Source organism: Haliotis cracherodii, unplaced genomic scaffold (assembly GCF_022045235.1).
Source record: "Haliotis cracherodii isolate W230 unplaced genomic scaffold, xgHalCrac1.p SCAF_12, whole genome shotgun sequence".
Taxonomy (NCBI): Eukaryota; Metazoa; Mollusca; class Gastropoda; order Lepetellida; family Haliotidae; genus Haliotis; species Haliotis cracherodii.
The window spans coordinates 2437090-2457500 of record NW_027266267.1 but is presented as its reverse complement, the minus strand read 5'-3'; the positions used below and the strand labels follow the sequence as shown (position 1 = coordinate 2457500).

Below are 20411 nucleotides of genomic sequence, written 5' to 3'. Positions count from 1 at the left end.
GGTAGAGATATGTTTGTAATGGACTGTATGAAATACACTCTCGTCAATAAAAGTTAACATCATGATGGCGTGTTAGTTTTGATCAGTTTTCAGTATGCAAATACAGTAAACTACGTTTATATCGAACAGGCTTATAACGAACCGACGGATATAACGAACTGTTTTTGGTCCCGTCCATACATTTTCTCTATATATGTTGTACATAAGCTTAAAACGAACTTCAATTATAACGAATTACAAATAGTGGTACCTTTGAGTTCGTTATAACAGTAGGTTACTGTTCCAACATATCATTATTGTAGGTTTATGAATAGATAAAAAGAAGTGGTTTCCAAGGAAAATGATGGTATCGAATCACTCATACTATCTACGTGTTGTACATGGCGAAACAAATGTCAGAGTAAACTACCACGGTGCGTGACTCCCATGTCGACATGACCATATCCTACAAGTTATGGACAGATACAGCAAGGTGTTCGCATGTCTGTATGAGCATACGTTACAAGTATTGAAAACCACATCTAGTCGACATGACCATATCCTACAAGTTATTGACAGACACAGCTAGGGGTTCGCATATCTGTATGAGACCCGTGACGATCCGGGGTAGAATAGGTCTTCAGCAACCCATGCCTGTCTGAAAAGAGACTATGATTGAAGTAAGAGGCGACTAACGGGAACGGGTGGTCAGACTCGGTGACTTGGTTAATGCAGTAAGTCGAATATATCTTTGTGTCCCATGGAGGCTGTTATCATTGCTGGCGTCATCCTAAACATGTTCCTACTATTGATGTCCACTATGTTCTTTGTTAGAACATAGCTAACTAGGTAGGGGTATAACCGCCTTTACAAGCCTTGTAGAGAATGTTGTTGTCATTACTATCCAATAGCGATAGATCAGCTCTTTTCTCCTGCAGTAAGTCGAATATATCTTTGTGTCCCATGGATGCAGTTATCATTGCTGCTGTCATTCCACTGTTTCCTCTACTGTTGATGTCCACAATGTTCTGATTGAGGTCACCAGCTTCATGTTTCCTCTTTTACAAGCCTCATGTAGGATGTTGTCACCAGCTTCATGTTTCTTCCTTTACAAGCCTCATGTAGGATGTTGTCACCAGCTTCATGTTTCCTCCTTTACAAGCCTCATGTAGGATGTTGTCTCCAGCTTCATGTTTCCTCCTCTACAAGCCTCATGTAGGATGTTGTCACAGCTTCATGTTTCCTCCCCTACAAGCCTCAAGTAGGATGTTGTCACTAGCTTCATGTTTCCTCCTTTACAAGCCTCATGTAGGATGTTGTCACCAGCTTCATGTTTCCTCCTTTACAACCCTCATGTAGGATGTTGTCACAGCTTCATGTTTCCTCCTCTACAAGCCTCATGTAGGATGTTGTCACAGCTTCATGTTTCCTCCTCTACAAGCCTCATGTAGGATGTTTTCATCAGCTTCATGTTTCCTCCTTTACAAGCCTCATGTAGGATGTTGTCACCAGCTTCATGTGTCTTCCTTTACAAGCCTCATGTAGGATGTTGTCACCAGCTTCATGTTTCCTCCTTTACAAGCCTCATGTAGGATGTTGTCTCCAGCTTCATGTTTCCTCCTCTACAAGCCTCATGTAGGATGTTGCCACAGCTTCATGTTTCCTCCCCTACAAGCCTCAAGTAGGATGTTGTCACTAGCTTCATGTTTCCTCCTTTACAAGCCTCATGTAGGATGTTGTCACCAGCTTCATGTTTCCTCCTTTACAAGCCTCATGTAGGATGTTGTCACAGCTTCATGTTTCCTCCTCTACAAGCCTCATGTAGGATGTTGTCACTAGCTTCATGTTTCCTCCTCTACAAGCCTCATGTAGGATGTTGTCACCAGCTTCATGTTTCCTCCTTTACAAGCCTCATGTAGGATGTTGTCTCCAGCTTCATGTTTCCTCCTCTACAAGCCTCATGTAGGATGTTGTCACCAGTTTCATGTTTCCTCCTCTACAAGCCTCATGTAGGATGTTGTCACAGCTTCATGTTTCCTCCTCTACAAGCCTCATGTAGGATGTTGTCACCAGCTTCATGTTTCCTCCTCTACAAGCCTCATGTAGGATGTTGTCACCAGCTTCATGTTTCCTCCTTTACAAACCTCATGTAGGATGTTGTCACCAGCTTCATGTTTCCTCCTTTACAAGCCTCATGTAGGATGTTGTCACCAGCTTCATGTTTCCTTCTTTACAAGCCTCATGTAGGATGTTGTCACCAGCTTCATGTTTCCTCCTCTAGAAGCCTCATGTAGGATGTTGTCGCCAGCTTCAGTTTCCTCCTCTACAAGCCTCATGTAGGATGTTGTCACCAGCTTCATGTTTCCTCCTTTACAAGCCTCATGTAGGATGTTTTCACCAGCTTCATGTTTCCTCCTTTACAAGCCTCATGTAGGATGTTGTCACCAGCTTCATGTTTCCTCCTCTACAAGCCTCATGTAGGATGTTGTCACCAGCTTCATGTTTCCTCCTCTACAAGCCTCATGTAGGATGTTGTCTCCAGCTTCATGTTTCCTCCTCTACAAGCCTCATGTAGGATGTTGTCACCAGCTTCATGTTTCCTCCTCTACAAGCCTCATGTAGGATGTTGTCACCAGCTTCATGTTTCTTCCTTTACAAACCTCATGTAGGATGTTGTCACCAGCTTCATGTTTCCTCCTCTACAAGCCTCATGTAGGATGTTGTCACCAGCTTCATGTTTCCTCCTTTACAAGCCTCATGTAGGATGTTGTCACCAGCTTCATGTTTCCTCCTCTACAAGCCTCATGTAGGATGTTGTCACCAGCTTCAGTTTCCTCCTCTACAAGCCTCATGTAGGATGTTGTCACCAGCTTCATGTTTCCTCCTTTACAAGCCTCATGTAGGATGTTTTCACCAGCTTCATGTTTCCTCCTTTACAAGCCTCATGTAGGATGTTGTCACCAGCTTCATGTTTCCTCCTCTACAAGCCTCACGTAGGATGTTGTCACCAGCTTCATGTTTCCTCCTCTACAAGCCTCATGTAGGATGTTGTCACCAGCTTCAGTTTCCTCCTCTACAAGCCTCATGTAGGATGTTGTCACCAGCTTCATGTTTCCTCCTCTACAAGCCTCATGTAGGATGTTGTCACCAGCTTCATGTTTCCTCCTCTACAAGCCTCATGTAGGATGTTGTCACCAGCTTCATGTTTCCTCCTCTACAAGCCTCATGTAGGATGTTGTCACCAGCTTCATGTTTCCTCCTCTACAAGCCTCATGTAGGATGTTGTCACCAGCTTCATGTTTCTTCCTTTACAAACCTCATGTAGGATGTTGTCACCAGCTTCATGTTTCCTCCTCTACAAGCCTCATGTAGGATGTTGTCACCAGCTTCATGTTTCCTCCTTTACAAGCCTCATGTAGGATGTTGTCACCAGCTTCATGTTTCCTCCTCTACAAGCCTCATGTAGGATGTTGTCACCAGCTTCAGTTTCCTCCTCTACAAGCCTCATGTAGGATGTTGTCACCAGCTTCATGTTTCCTCCTTTACAAGCCTCATGTAGGATGTTTTCACCAGCTTCATGTTTCCTCCTTTACAAGCCTCATGTAGGATGTTGTCACCAGCTTCATGTTTCCTCCTCTACAAGCCTCAAGTAGGATGTTGTCACCAGCTTCATGTTTCCTCCTCTACAAGCCTCATGTAGGATGTTGTCACCAGCTTCGTGTTTCCTCCTCTACAAGCCTCATGTAGGATGTTTTCACCAGCTTCATGTTTCCTCCTCTACAAGCCTCATGTAGGATGTTGTCACCAGCTTCATGTTTCCTCCTCTACAAGCCTCATGTAGGATGTTGTCACCAGCTTCATGTTTCCTCCTTTACAAGCCTCATGTAGGATGTTGTCACCAGCTTCATGTTTCCTCCTTTACAAGCCTCATGTAGGATGTTTTCACCAGCTTCATGTTTCCTCCTCTACAAGCCTCATGTAGGATGTTGTCACCAGCTTTATGTTTCCTCCTCTACAAGCCTCATGTAGGATGTTGTCACCAGCTTCATGTTTCCTCCCCTACAAGCCTTATGTAGGATGTTGTCACCAGCTTCATGTTTCCTCCTTTAGAAGCCTCATGTAGGATGTTGTCTCCAGCTTCATGTTTCCTCCTCTACAAGCCTCATGTAGGATGTTGTCACCAGCTTCATGTGTCCTCCCCTACAAGCCTTATGTAGGATCTTGTCACCAGCTTCATGTTTCCTCCTTTACAAGCCTCATGTAGGATGTTGTCACCAGCTTCATGTTTCCTCCTCTACAAGCCTCATGTAGGATGTTGTCACCAGCTTCATGTTTCCTCCTCTACAAGCCTCATGTAGGATGTTTTCACCAGCTTCATGTTTCCTCCTCTACAAGCCTCATGTAGGATGTTGTCACCAGCTTCATGTTTCCTCCTCTACAAGCCTCATGTAGGATGTTGTCACCAGCTTCATGTTTCCTCCTTTACAAGCCACATGTAGGATGTTGTCACCAGCTTGATGTTTCCTCCTTTACAAGCCTCATGTAGGATGTTGTCACCAGCTTGATGTTTCCTCCTTTACTAGCCTCATGTAGGATGTTGTCACCAGCTTCATGCTTCCTCCTTTACAAGCCTCATGTAGGACGTTATCACCAGCTTCATGTTTCCTCCTCTACTAGCCTCATGTAGGATGTTGTCACCAGCTTCATGTTTCCTCCTTTACAAGCCTCATGTAGGATGTTATCACCAGCTTCATGTTTCCTCCTCTACAAGCCTCATGTAGGATGTTGTCACCAGCTTCATGTTTCCTCCTCTACAAGCCTCATGTAGGATGTTGTCACCAGCTTCATGTTTCCTCCTTTACAAGCCTCATGTAGGATGTTGTCACCAGCTTCATGTTTCCTCCTTTACAAGCCTCATGTAGGATGTTTTCACCAGCTTCATGTTTCCTCCTCTACAAGCCTCATGTAGGATGTTGTCACCAGCTTTATGTTTCCTCCTCTACAAGCCTCATGTAGGATGTTGTCACCAGCTTCATGTTTCCTCCCCTACAAGCCTTATGTAGGATGTTGTCACCAGCTTCATGTTTCCTCCTTTAGAAGCCTCATGTAGGATGTTGTCTCCAGCTTCATGTTTCCTCCTCTACAAGCCTCATGTAGGATGTTGTCACCAGCTTCATGTGTCCTCCCCTACAAGCCTTATGTAGGATCTTGTCACCAGCTTCATGTTTCCTCCTTTACAAGCCTCATGTAGGATGTTGTCACCAGCTTCATGTTTCCTCCTCTACAAGCCTCATGTAGGATGTTGTCACCAGCTTCATGTTTCCTCCTCTACAAGCCTCATGTAGGATGTTTTCACCAGCTTCATGTTTCCTCCTCTACAAGCCTCATGTAGGATGTTGTCACCAGCTTCATGTTTCCTCCTCTACAAGCCTCATGTAGGATGTTGTCACCAGCTTCATGTTTCCTCCTTTACAAGCCACATGTAGGATGTTGTCACCAGCTTGATGTTTCCTCCTTTACAAGCCTCATGTAGGATGTTGTCACCAGCTTGATGTTTCCTCCTTTACTAGCCTCATGTAGGATGTTGTCACCAGCTTCATGCTTCCTCCTTTACAAGCCTCATGTAGGACGTTATCACCAGCTTCATGTTTCCTCCTCTACTAGCCTCATGTAGGATGTTGTCACCAGCTTCATGTTTCCTCCTTTACAAGCCTCATGTAGGATGTTATCACCAGCTTCATGTTTCCTCCTCTACAAGCCTCATGTAGGATGTTGTCACCAGCTTCATGTTTCCTCCTTTACAAGCCTCATGTAGGATGTTGTCACCAGCTTCATGTTTCCTCCTTTACAAGCCTCATGTAGGATGTTTTCACCAGCTTCATGTTTCCTCCTTTACAAGCCTCATGTAGGATGTTGTCACCAGCTTGATGTTTCCTCCTTTACTAGCCTCATGTAGGATGTTGTCACCAGCTTCATGCTTCCTCCTTTACAAGCCTCATGTAGGACGTTATCACCAGCTTCATGTTTCCTCCTCTACTAGCCTCATGTAGGATGTTGTGACCAGCTTCATGTTTCCTCCTTTACAAGCCTCATGTAGGATGTTATCACCAGCTTCATGTTTCCTCCTCTACAAGCCTCATGTAGGATGTTGTCACCAGCTTCATGTTTCCTCCTTTACAAGCCTCATGTAGGATGTTGTCACCAGCTTCATGTTTCCTCCTTTACAAGCCTCATGTAGGATGTTTTCACCAGCTTCATGTTTCCTCCTTTACAAGCCTCATGTAGGATGTTTTCACCAGCTTCATGTTTCCTCCTTTACAAGCCTCATGTAGGATGTTTTCACCAGCTTCATGTTTCCTCCTCTACTAGCCTCATGTAGGATGTTGTCACCAGCTTCATGTTTCCTCCTTTACAAGCCTCATGTAGGATGTTGTCACCAGCTTCATGTTTCCTCCTCTACAAGCCTCATGTCATTATTTTAAGGTCAGCTCCTTTCACAAGAAGTAGGTCAAACACTTCCTCATGTCCATTATTTGCAGCTACTAACACTGCTGTAAACCCTCCATTGGCCCTGGCGTTAATGCATGTAGCATTCTGCCTAAGAATATGCTGAACTATTTCAATACTTGACAGGCTGCATGAAGATGGGTTTTCGTCATAATCAAGAAGGGCTGGATCAGCTCCTTTGTTCACCAGTAGGTCTAAGACATTATTATGACCCTGGGTGGCTGCATTTATTTTTGGTTTGTAGCCCTGGTTTATAGATGTAATATTGTGTTACTGTTTGAATCAAGGAATAGTTTTCGATGCCCAATACACCACCACTCTGCCCAATAAGATTCCATTTGAATCAACCTCATCAAGTCACACTAGTGTTCGCATTTGCTGGTACGTAAAATCGCTGTCATGATATCCTCAGAAAAGTTACATATTTATCCCTTCTTATGGATAAATCAACATGCTTGACCGTGATTCTTTTATCACAAGGGACACAAGATGGAGGTCATTATGGACAGGCTAACTTTCAGGATGGTTGAAAAGTGGTCACTTCTACAGAGGTCATCATGGATAAGCCAACATTCAGGATGGTTGAATAATGGTCACTTCCACAGAGGTCATCATGGACAGGCCAACTTTCAGGATGGTTGAACAATGGTCACTTCCACAGAGGTCATCATGGACAGGCCAACTTTCAGGATGGTTGAAAAGTGGCCACTTCCACAGAGGTCATCATGGACAGGCCAACTTTCAGGATGGTTGAAAAGTGGTCACTTCCACAGAGGTCATGATGGACAGGCCACTCAAACCCATTTAACATATCAGAGTCTGTAATGGACAAATCAAGGGAAGAGTATCTACCTGAACCAGGATATAAATATGTTTTAGAGTTATCATTCAAAAGGAATAAAGCATTGTTAGAAAAATATACTCTTCTTGACTCTTCCCTTCAGGGCTGATGTAAGCACTACCCCACTAATGTTATACGGATAACAATAGCTTGGAGTTGATCGGTATGTGTCAAGTAGGTTTCTTGAAGACATAAAACTGATGGTTTAAAATCTTCTAATAAGAGTTGGAGATCATCATAATTATGTCGGGTCCTCAGCCATTCCATTGAACGAGTTGACTTGAGCAGCTCATGGCGGCTCAACTAGAAATCTTGAGCAGGAGGTACGTCCACTCCCATGGACTGGCTGTGTGGGAGTGACGTCCATGTCCAGGGGCTCAATCGGATTATAAACCTCAACAGAAACTGTAACAGGAGAAGGTACCCCCAAGTGTTGGCGTGCTCTGGCTTTTGTCCTCATTTGCTTTTTAGCTTTTTTCAATAAATGGGCTTTGTCCTGAAATTTTTCCCTTTTGGTTACCTGGATCTGGAGTGATGAATTTGATCAGAAGGTTATGATTGTTTTCAGATTGGGTGGCAGATGTCGATATGGTTGGATAGTTTTTAGATGCCTGAATGATGTCATCGATGGTAAGTTGGACATCCTTCAACCAAGAGATAGAAGTCTGGCATTGTATGGAGACTGGAACCGGAGAAGAAGAGATGGCAGCTGAATAGCTTTTAGAAGAAGGTGTTTGGGGAGGAATTAATAACTTTTAAGCTTCAGTGTATGGAATGTTATGGTATGCCTGAGTTTTAATATCTTTGTTACAAGACCAAAAGCAGGACATGATTTTGATGAGGACATGTTCTCTCCGTTGCAGTTCTCATTTCCACAATCACATGAGTTTCAGTGCAACGGAAACATCTTGCCTTGTTTGTGCAAGTTTTGATGACATGACAGAATTTTTGACACTTGTAATATCTGGGTGGATTTGGAACATAGACCTCCACTTCGATGTTAAAGTAACCTGCTTTTATGGACTTTGAAAGGGTTGTAAGAGAAAAGGTGAAAAGTGTTTTTTTGTTTGTTGATTAAAGCCGCACTCAGCAATATTCCAGCCATATGACGGCAGTTTGTAAATAATCGAGTCTGGACCAGACAAACCTGTGACTGACATCATGAGCATCGATCCACGCAATTTGGATACAATGACATTCATCAACCACGTCAGCGAGCCTGACTCCCGTCAGCATAGTCGGCTTTTAGGGCAAGCATGGGTTGCTGAAGACCTATTCTACCCCGGATCTTCACGAGTTGAAAAGATAAGTTTGGATATTGATAATCTTGTGTTTTTGTGATAAACTGTTTAAGTTCGGTGACACCTTGAGATTTTAATTCAGGTGCTATCTCTTCTTCTGTCTTGTCTGGCAGACAGACAGCTCGATCACGAATGTTGCCCTGACTAGAGTTCAATGTCTTGTGCACTGAGACAACAATCCGTGTACGGACAAACCGCTGAAGGCCGAACATTTAATATGATGGGTTGCTGTCTCCATGCACATTCCACAATGATTGGACCACCACAGAGACGTGTGACATTCTTAACCTCACCACAGGCACTTTGAAAACCCATGGAGATCGCAAACGGGTTAAGTTTGAAAGAACTATAACCTAGATTTGAAATAACTAAGAATCCTGGCCAATATCTTTTCATTATTGAGGATAATTTCCAATCAGATGACAAAGAATGGTGCCTTCTTTTATTACCTCTTGTTGAACCAGTGGGTGTGTTGTTAGCCATGATATGAGAACATTATTATTCCTCCTCCCCATCCGCTATCGAGTGCCAACAAGGACGATGTTGCAATGGAAGACAGCCTTTGTTCTCATCACAATTTGAAAATAGAAACACCAACAATCTACACGAACATATATGTATTTTTCTAATTTTCTTCCAGTATACATTCAGCAGAACATTAAAAGTGCGTTATTTTAATATTGCCCGAAGAGAGACATAACTAAACATGAATATGCACAATAACATGCTATAGTTTGTTGAACATGTACACTAAGGTGCATTGAGTTGCACTTCATTTTCATTTGTTATCGGATCGTGATACAAAGTTGTCCCTCAGCCTGAACTCAACAACCGGACAATGACAAAGTTTATAACCAAACATCTGATGAAAGTGTCTGATAACTGCAATTCTACCATGAATTTGGAAAATATTGGAATCTGAATGGTCATTCAGAGGCTATCAAATCACAATAAACCCCCTCTGATTGAAACAGATGGTTTGACGGCTGCATCACCGCGGAAGTTAATATTCATATAATGGTACTTTTTTCAGTCATAGTCGGTAGGCCTATCTCAATAATAATATCTACAAATACAGGTTACAAAATGCAAAGTTGCGGTGACTACAATATTCAAAGTATGTTCGACAATACATTTCGTGCAGAAAACACAATAGAACTCATCAGAGAGTATATATATTAAGTTTTGAGGACAACAGAGTGCTTGGAATTTCTTTACATACGACTGTGACGTCATATCGTTTGCGTCACATTGATAAGGCGCGGTGTAGAACGAAAGCTTTGCAAGGCTTGCTTAGTTTTCTAACGGCGTGCCCGCCTCATGTTAACCTACAAGTTGCTGTGATACATGCTTTCAACACCTGTCATATGTTCGAGTGACCTATTACGATGTAAACAAACTGCTTGAGCATATACAGCTTCATGTTTTTTTTTACAATGCTGTTGTCAGTGGTCCGGTAATTAAGATCGACAACCCCCACAAAACACTGTATTCAACCCATGCAAGGTCACTCAATATATTTGCTAGCTCCAAAGAGTTCACGTTTTTTTAGTCATGGTAGAATGGAGATAATTGATCGCGCTATATTTAACATTTGAAACCTCATACTGCCCGTTCGGTTCCAAATTCAATTTAGCGCGGTTACATTTACAGGTGACCTACCTTTACATTGAAAACACCTTATGTTTATCTCCCAATTGTTCTTTATTATCGGTCATTCACATGTCTGATATGTCCATTTATTATGATAAATATCCTGCACCTATTCACAACCACAGCTTCTTTTAGGAAGTGACGTCAACATCTCCGCAACTACATTTCTCGCTCATGATAGTAATTGGATGCGATGGCAATTTCTAAATCCAACATGTAAGTCATGGTTTAAGAAATGATATGATTGACATATTGCTGTGACTTTGATTTTAACTCATTTACTCAATGAATCTCAGAACGAAGCCTGGTAACTTGGCAAGCTTGTATCAATATAAACGTTAACTATCAACTATATGTGTGTTATAAGACTACTTAGACAAAAGATACATGTTGACAACTCTATAACGCGGAAGAGGAACAAGGCATAGTGATACGAACTGCGCATGACAGGGAGACTGACCGAGCAGGACGGAAGGTGTCCTTGGTCAAACGCATCCGTCCTTTGGTTGGTTAAGGTGAAGTTACATGGTAGCAGAGCAGAACAACACAATAACATGGCAAAGAGTTATAAGATACCACGCAGTTTAACGAAACAAAGCAACTATGAAATAGCTAATGTGTGGAAACTCGTAACAGATGTTCAAGAAGAGAAACAGGCACTGGCTGAAACACTTTTTCTGTCGGGACAAGCGAGGGCAATGGCCTTGGAGATAGATTTGACAATACTTAACTGTAAAGATGGAATACTAGAATTGATGAGCCCACTTGATGAACCACGTGAACAATTTAGAAACGAGGGTTTTAGTCGATACTGTACCAGGTGATGTACAATTTAGATTTGGAGATGGAGTGCAGGTTCGTTCATTCATGAAGGCGACAATACCAGCGCAGATGGGCGAGACAGTATGTAAACTGAAACAGAAGTGGTGAATATAGACCTTCCACTCCTTTTGAGCAAGGACTCACTGAAGAAAGCAGACACTGTTCTGGGCACAATCAAATCCACGGTGTTCCAGAAAACAGTGGAGTTAGAGTCTAGAGCAACAGGGTATTTCTGTATTGATATTGGCGAACAAACTCAAGGAGGCGTTGAAGTATTTAAAGTGTTACTGTTTGATGGAAATCTTAGCAACAAGGAGAAGAAACAAAAAAGAGCAGTTTGGCCTTGCTTCAGAATTTAGAATAAAATGGTTGATTAAAAACGCTGGCATTAATTTTCATTACCTGATTAATATTTTGTCACACACATTCCTGACGACTAATCAGTGTCCACTCACAATGCAATGAACGTCTACCGAATTTCAACAGAAACAAAGTAGCACAGTGACAATCAATGTTCAACTATAAAATACACTGCCACATAGCACTAGAAAATGTGAAGATGGAAAATCAGTGAACATGCAACACTCTCCCACTTGGAAAAAACGAAAGTTTAAAAATGTCTTTGCTAATCAACTGATAATAGTTCGGAAACTATATACAGTAAATCAGCATCATCATCATGACATGATAAATAAGATAAATATTTACACAAATGAAAATCATGATCGTAGTGACTGATCACATTCAACACACTCGAGGTCTTTACCTTTGATATGTTTGATGTCTTAATCAAATTCTTGGATAGGCAGGCAATATCCCATTCGGTGTTGTTTTTTGTTCTTCATTTTATGTCATTGGATTGTGATCTGTGTACACCCAAAGAAGTACCAATGTAACAACAGAGCAATAGTTTCCTTTTTAAACAATTGTCTTCGTGAATATTAACCGACAGGATGATCAATGTTTGATTCATCTTCCTGTAACAGGACAGCTTCTGTATCATTGTCTCTAGCATCTACTGCCAATGTGAAAGATTGTTCTGCTTTGTTCTTTTTCATCAAATTTCATTTTTTCCGGTCAAGGTAATGTTAAATTTTAGAAACTTTGACAAATATTACCAAGATTTTTAAATGACATATTTTCATGCAATGTTACTTGGGATGAGGTTTCTTATTCGGTTCCGTGTATATCAGTAAACAGTCAAAATATCAGAAGTTTATATTATTTCCTAATTCTCTTTCGTGCCAGCAGGCTATTAATAACATATCATATCACCATCAACTTCTAATTGAAATTGTTGAGTTGTATAATGCTCTTGCTATTGGCCAATACGACATTGGTTTTTGTTGGTTACCGAGCCATGTTGAAATCATTGGTAACTCAATGACTGCTGCTGCTGCAAAGGCAGCACTCAACAAATCTGGGACACCACTTCTCATTTCATACACGGATTAAAAACCCGTTACAGTTGATGCATTGGTTGATGCACTTAATCGTAGAATATGTGCTCTTTTAATTCGGCTAAATTTATCACTTATTGCAAACACCTGAAGGGATGATGCCAATCCTGCTGGGGTCCATGAAGATGACTCCATGGAATGGTTGGTGACATAGTAGGATTTGGTACCCTTAAGATTGGCTGTATTATCATTGTTGAGACCCTGGAATATTCCTAGAGTTTTCTTTGGCCCAAATGGCATCACTATATATATGTAAAGCCAATCCGGAGTCACAAAAGCTGATACACGCTTGGCACTCTCAGTAAGTAAGTGAGTGAGTGAGTGAGTTGGGTTCAATGCCGCTTTCAACACTATTCCAGTTATATCTCGGCGTGTCAGCTAAATGTGGGAGGAAAGCCCTAAGTGATGCAGGTCTCGGACGTTTACCACTTCGGTGAAACCCAAGAGTACGGGTGCTGACAAAGCTAGAAACATAATCGATGCGAACCGGGATTCGAACCCATCATCATTGGTTTCTGACCTGCCCAAGGGACGCAACTCTTCACAGCGAGTCGCGGCGCCTTAGATGACTGGGCCATTCGTGTCCCTGAAATAATAGCAAACTCCAACCTAATCAGCTTCATCTAAAGAGAGTGCCCTGTTGGCAAGAACATTGCGTTCTTAATCGTCCGTCTGTGACTAATCTAACTGTTCCCTACCAAGAATGGGTTCCTCAAAAGTTCTCTACCTGGAAAATTTAGACAGGTAAAAAGTATGATCCATAAAAAGTGATCCCTACACTTTTGCCTGTTAGCTTCAGGAACGAATTTATAAGCTTTACAAACTCCAGCTTTTACAACCTGATATGAAGAACTCCTATCAATAGTTAAGGCAGAATAAACTTCCTGAGCTTTTCACCTAACCACGCTTTGAAACAACTTGGTCCACTGAATTTGAGGCCATTTCAAACTGTTAGCCATCCTTTCAAAATGTGAGAAAACCTTCTCAACATCACGTCCAGAGAAGGGCAGAACGAGTCTTATCTGCTTGGAAAGATCAAACAATTCATATGCCTTTGAGGTACAGTGAGAGGGATCATTCTGTAAATCATTTTGTTTTATCAGCTTCAATGTCGAATTGCTTAACCCGAAATTCCCTCTATTCTTTTTCTTTCTTTCACTTTTTTCCACTGCCTTTTCTCTAAGCCGAATTTCTTTTTACAAAGCCAATGTTCGTCTTTCAATTTCTAATTTCTTCAAAGCTAAAACATCAGTTTGTTTCTTCAAGCAAGGCCAAACCATCATCCAAACGTCTTCCTCTAGCAGGTAAGTTATAAAGTACATACCCAATTTAATGTCAAGTTTGCCGTAAGAGGCGCCTATGCTTGTCGTAAGAGGCGACTGACGGGATCCAGTGGTCAGGCTTGCTGACTTGGTTGATGCATGTCATCGATCCCAATTGCGTGATCGTTATTAATCACTGGATTGTCTGGTCCAGACTCGATTGTTTAGAAACCACCGTTATATAGCTTGACTATTGCTGAGTGCAGCGATAAACAACTAGCCAACCAACCAGCCAGCCAACCAACCAATTAAGACTTTTCTAGCATAGAAACTTGTTCCTCCACACTTAACACTATAGTAATTCTTGACACCACACTATATCAGACAATAAAATGTTTATCCAATAATTTTGACAAATAATTTGTGATAGATAAAATGTCTCCCCAGACGAGCTCCCAATTTCTGTCTCTCAAATTGACACAATATATCAACCCAGAAATCTGTGCGCAAATGAAATGAATGTAGAATATTCCAGCTTGTCCCACTATATATATATATATATATATATATATATATATATATATATATATATATATATATACATGTGCTACTAAAACAAATTCGTCAGTCTAGCGGTACTGGAACATTACAAAGTAATCTGCATGAGGCCACGGCCTACCGTACGCCACACTAGCTTTGATATAGAGTAACTTCCTGACGACTGCTTACATTAAACACCACCACATTCCTGATGACTAATCACTGTCCAAAAACAATGCAATAAGCGTCTTCCGATTCTCAACAGAAACAATGTTACACAATTACAATCATTGTTCAACAACAAAATACACTGCCCCATAACACTTAACAATGTGAAGATGGAAAATCAGTGTGATTGGTAAACATCCCTATATGTTGGGCATTAGCAGCCAAGACCAGTATGATCAACAGGTGTAGTCCATATCAACAGGTACACCAACCTACCATCAACACTGACAGATGAACATGGCTGGTCGACCATGTTGTTTCGATGAAGACGAAAACAAGGAAAGTCTGCTCCTCTTGGGTCGCCTTGCATATGAATTGGAATTTCTGCACGGATTGACCTTGTCAAAGAAGGTATTTAGGCGAATTAGTTTAGCTTCAGGTATATGGATTATCAGATATCGTTCAAGAACGGTGAAATAGCCAAGTCCTTTCCAACGAATTGCCCATCTGAACTAGACCTAAGAGACAAGTGAAGATCCGGTGCAGAATAGGTCTTCAGCAATCCATGCTTGCCGTAAAAGGCGACTGTTGTTGTCGTAAGAGGCGACTAATGGGATCGGGTGTTCAGGTTCGTTGAATTGGTTGATGCATGTCATCGAATCCCATTTCCAATTGAATGGCAAAACGTTCTCCACGAGGCTGTATGATAAAAGGGATGCCTTCAACTTTCCAATAGTCAACTGTTTCTTTATGTCGAGTAATATTCCAGCAGCTCCAGCCTTTGGTGTCTGCATTTCACAACTTCTGAGGTAAAACAGAGCATGATATAAGACAAAATCATGCTTACCTTTGCTCAAGTGTTGTTTGGTCAAGATTGCAACATTCACTTTTTGATAGCAATTAACAAATACATGCTTATGATAAAGTCGGAATCACTTGCGTTTTAGCTCTCTTATGCTTATGGACATTTTTTATTGACTCACAGAGTGTTTATTATAACCAACATCATTTAGAAAGATGAACTCGTATAACTGTGCATCAATCTACATATATTTGGTATGATGTTTCTTCAGTATTGCAGTAAAAGTTGTTCACTGCACAGCTACCACTTTCATCCTTATTGTCTAGAATTACATTTTCCTTGTCGGCAGCAGCTATTGTGACATGTGAAAGGATATATTTCACAATATTTATATTTTTGGATTCACAGGCAAGATATAGGATGGTGTTGCCATCTGTATCAACGGAAGACAGATTTGCTCCTTTCGTCACCAGGAAGTCAAACACGTCTCTCTTCCCCATCCAGGCCGCCTTCATTACTGCCGTCTGTCCGTCGTTTCCTCTGCTGTTAATGTCTACAATATTCTGTGCGAGAATATACTCGACTATCTCCAACTTTCCACCCACCGAGGCATAATGAAGAATGTTTTAGTCATTGTCTTCCACTAATGTCAGATCCGCCCCCTTCTTCACAAGCAAATCAAATGCTTCTTTATTTTGATTTACTGCTGCAATCATTAGTGGAGTCTTCCCATTATCTGTTCTTGAATTGATGTCATCTACAATATTCTGTGAAAGAATATACTTCACTATTTCCACGTTTGATCCTTGACAGGCCAGATGAAGAATGTTCTCCTGATGTGCAGTAACGCTTCTTAGATCAGCACCTTTACTTACTAGCAAGTCAAACACCTCTCCAAGTCCCTGTAGTGCTGCCAGCATAACAGGTGTCGTTCCGTCATTACTTTCACTGTTAATGTCCACAGTTGTGTTTGTGATCAAATACTTCGTTATTTTAATTTGTTTGCTTGTGCAGGCCACGTGAAGGACGTTGCGATGCTCATAATTCCTTTGTGTCAGATTAGCGCCTTCTCTCACAAGCAAATACAATATGTCTCTATGTCCCCCAGATATTGCCATCATTGCTGGTGTCCAGTCGTCATCGTCTTTGCTGTTGAGGTCCAACATGTTTTGTTTGAGGACATATTTCACTATATCCACATTTCCGCCATAACACGCCAAATGAAGAATGTTTTCATCGTCTTCACTCACATAAGTCAAATCTGCTCCTTCACTAATAAGTAAGTCAAACACTTCTTTATGTCCCCAACGTGCTGCCACCATTGCTGGTGTCAATTCTTCATCGTTTTTGCTGTTGATGTCTACAATATTTTGTTTGAGGACATACTTTACTATATCCACATTTCCTCCTTCACACGCCATAAGAAGGATATTGTTGTTTTCTTCCTTCATAGTCAGATTAGCCCCTTTCTTCACAAGTAAATCGAATATGTCTCTGCGACCCCTCTTTGCTGCTATCACTGCTGCTGCATTGCCGTCCATGCCGTTGCTGCTCATTGCATCAATGTTCTGTTCGAGAGCATATTTCACGATCTCAGTATTTCCCCCTTTACATGCCATGTGAAGGATTGTCTCATAATCAGCATGCTTTATTGACAGGTCAGCGCCTTTTTGCACTAAGAAATTAAACACGTCTAGTTTCCCGTTAACTGCTGCAAGCATGACAGGTGTCAGCCCGCAGTGTTTCCTGTTTATGTCCACACTGTTCTGTTGCAATACATATTCTACTATCTCAGTATTTCCTCCCCGAATGGCCAGATCCACAAAAGTAGATCCCTTATCATCAAATAGTGTTAGATCAGCACCTTTCTTCACCAGCAAGTTGAAAACGTCTCCATGTCCCTTAAACACTGCTAACGTGGCTGCTGTCGACCCGTCCCGTCTTCTACTGTTGATGTCTGTCACATTCTGTTCGAGGACATACTTCACTATTGGAACATTTCCCCCTTCACATGCCACATGAAGGATGCTCATCTCAGCTCTACTCAAGATTGACATACTGGCTCCTTTCCCCACAAGAAAGTCAAACACTTGCCTATGAGCATTCTGTGCTGCAAGCATCAGTGGTGTCATTTCGTTCTGTCCTTTTGTGTTGATGTCTGCATGACCCTCAGATAATAAGTATTTGACTCGGCACATGTCTCCATTCTTGCAGGCATCGAGGAGATCAGTGTTTGACTGACTTTGGTATTGTGTGTGATTCTGTGTTACTGAAAGAAGACATCAATATTTATCATGCAAAACTGGCTCCCACTGAAGATATCGCTTGGGTGAGATCAAGTGATATCTACATTGAAATTGCATTGGAAGGCTTAGTAGACCATCGTGACGCCATTGTTGCCATGGAGGCACTGCTTATTACCGTCTACAAACTAAAACATTTTGAAGAATAATGTTGGATGATAAGTAAGCATCGGAGTTTTTCCTCTTTTATCAACTCGTGATTGATATATTTGATATCAATAGACACTCGGGTGATATTCCCTATTTGTCATCAGAAACATATATTGAAGATTCTATATTAATCTTCGTCTAATTTTGTTTAGTATATGTAAAGTTACACATATATATCAATGTGTGTTCTGTTCACTGCTAGTTTTCAATTACAACGGAATTTCAGTAGCATATAATACAACCCATTTCGTAATGTTTTTGATATTATTTGTTGTGGAGCTGCCCTCAGCAATATTCCAACTCTATGCCAGAGTCCTGCCAATTAACACTTCTGGACCAGACAATGTAGGGATTTATATTATGAGCAAGGACCGACGCAGGTAGTGAAAGATAACACAATCTCATCTAAGTCACCGGATTGAGGATCCAGTCCAGTGAGCACTATAGCATCATGGGGGCGAACACTAACCCGGAATCCTAAAGGGGGCTGTTATGAATATAACACGTCAATGCCAAAGAATAATCTGCGAGAACAGATTTCATTGATTGGAAAATGCAAAATAGTGTATCACACAGGGCAATAAAACATTGATGTATAATTGTGCTGGGTAAGGGATAGTGGTTTTCTAGTATCATGAAATCCGTTTTGGAATAGATACCACTGGTGACCAATCATTACCAAGGACCTGGTAACAGTATGCGTTTGAGACATTTGGGCGTAATAGCCGAAATAGTCAAGAGAGTATAAAATGAAATTGTACAAACTTATGACAGTGTAGAAATGTGTATTCAGACAGTTTATTTTATGATTTCATATGTAGAACAGTTTCTGTGAGCATGACTGACAGAGATTTCTTATGATTATGAAAATGGTTTTGTTGTTTTTATTTATGAACGAAATCACATGTCAACTTCACTCTACTCCACTAAAGGATAGCAAAGGGAGGCCTAGAAACGAGAAGAAAATTATTCGACACTTATTTCGTAGTTCGTGTTTTCAGAAGGGTGTGGCAAATGTACTGGTAATGATAAGTAACAGAAATGAATGCACGACCTATAATAAGTATACAGGTGCTGTAGAACGTAGACTGTATATACAAATACATTCTACATTATTGTTGTTAGCCCTTGTTGATGTGTCATGGACTAGTTATATTAAGGTTACCATGTAATGGGGTTGTATGTCAGTGACATTTCTGTTGCTAAGCTCAAAAGGTCAGCCTAGTTCTGTAATAATCATCTGCAGAGACTAAACAGCAGGGACGTTAGCTAGGCTAAGATGAATGCCTTTACCTTCGTGATCCCAGGATTGTGTTACCCAGGCCCCAAGTGGTGGAACACCCTGTTCACATGTCACTTCACTCGATGCTGAAATCAAATTTCAGGATGCGTTACTTTTCGTTTATTATATATCACTTTGATATCACCGCAAAATACAACTTAGAATAAAAAACGAGAAACCCAATGGATACTTTGATTTATGATTTTGATCCAATAACCGAGCTGTTGGTTGCAAATAATACTCATTTTGTGCGTATTCCTAATCAGGATCCTGTAGCATTTCCTCTTGTTTGACATACTCTTACTTGGTTCATATTTGGTTTCCATTAGTCAAAATAGTAACACTTCAAGCTGGTTTATGAAATTGTGTACATTAGATGTCCCGTTCCTTATACATCTGAAATCTCCAAATGACAATTATTATTCTTCTGTTATTTTTCGTATTACTCAAACACAAACATTATTTGGGAAATTAGTTCATGAAACATCTCATGCAAAATCCATGTTCTCGTTACTCATGATAATCCTGTGTAAAGCAGCGAGGGTAGAATGTACACTGGAAAGTCTGGTACCGAAATAAAAAATACAATATCAATAAATATTTAATAAAGTATATTAAACACACAGGATTAAGTTTCCAATCATTAAAAGGCAACACAATAGGTCATATGTGGTAGCAGCAGAACATAATAGGCATGTTTGCTGGTGTATTTGTGCTTGTAATTTATGTGTGAGCATATATGTGTATCTATTCTAATATAATGTATATATAATGTATGTATTCATAATGTATATGTACATGTATACATATTGTAATAATTCAATAAGTGGAGTAAGATTGAACACACTTTTAATTGGCTAGCGCTTTCAACTCGTACCAGGTATGAGTCTCATCAGGCCATAACTGAATAGCGGACTTGAAGTTGTAACATATGGTTATGTGACGTCTTAACATTTAGGAAAAGTATGACGTCTTAATACCAATGACAACTTAAGCCTTTACATTTAACATAGGCGCATATTTGTGAATGAAATGTTGCTCTTTTTTTAAATAAGGTAGGTTCATGATCACAATTTAGCTTATATAGCGGGAAAACTAAAACGTTGCCGCTTCCACATGTGTCTAAATGTTCACTGAGTGGACTCGTGCGGTTGTGTTTCTGCTTTATTTGTGAACGGTGAAGATTCATTCTTCATTTTAATTTAAGTTATGTCTTTCTGATATTCTTTACATTGCATCCACGACAAACAATCATGTAAATAACATTTCTAGTATCACAAGTCATATTTTGTTTTACAGTAAATTTAGTGTCCTTTGTAATTTGGACTGAACAGCCTCCAA

General features: G+C 40.8%; 2 protein-coding genes across 2 annotated transcripts in view; one reads left to right on the top strand and one right to left on the bottom strand.

The window, feature by feature from the left end:
- Positions 1 to 5, top strand: part of LOC139458117 (uncharacterized) — a 15115-nt gene extending 15110 nt beyond the window's left edge. Inside the window, exon 10 of the mRNA XM_071239425.1 lies at positions 1 to 5. This exon is cut by the window's left edge and continues 445 nt beyond it. Within this exon, the coding sequence (XP_071095526.1) occupies positions 1 to 5 (5 nt within the window).
- A 15956-nt stretch (positions 6 to 15961) lies between these two features.
- Positions 15962 to 17467, bottom strand: LOC139458067 (putative ankyrin repeat protein RF_0381). The gene has a single exon (XM_071239376.1). It carries the CDS (start codon positions 17465 to 17467, stop codon positions 15962 to 15964), a length of 1506 nt encoding a protein of 501 aa, XP_071095477.1.
- Positions 17468 to 20411: the final 2944 nt, after the last annotated feature.

What these genes read in the sequence shown, in the direction of transcription:
- LOC139458067 (XM_071239376.1), bottom strand. Translation starts at nt 17,467, where the DNA reads ATGACACCACTGATGCTTGCAGCACAGAATGCTCATAGGCAAGTGTTT.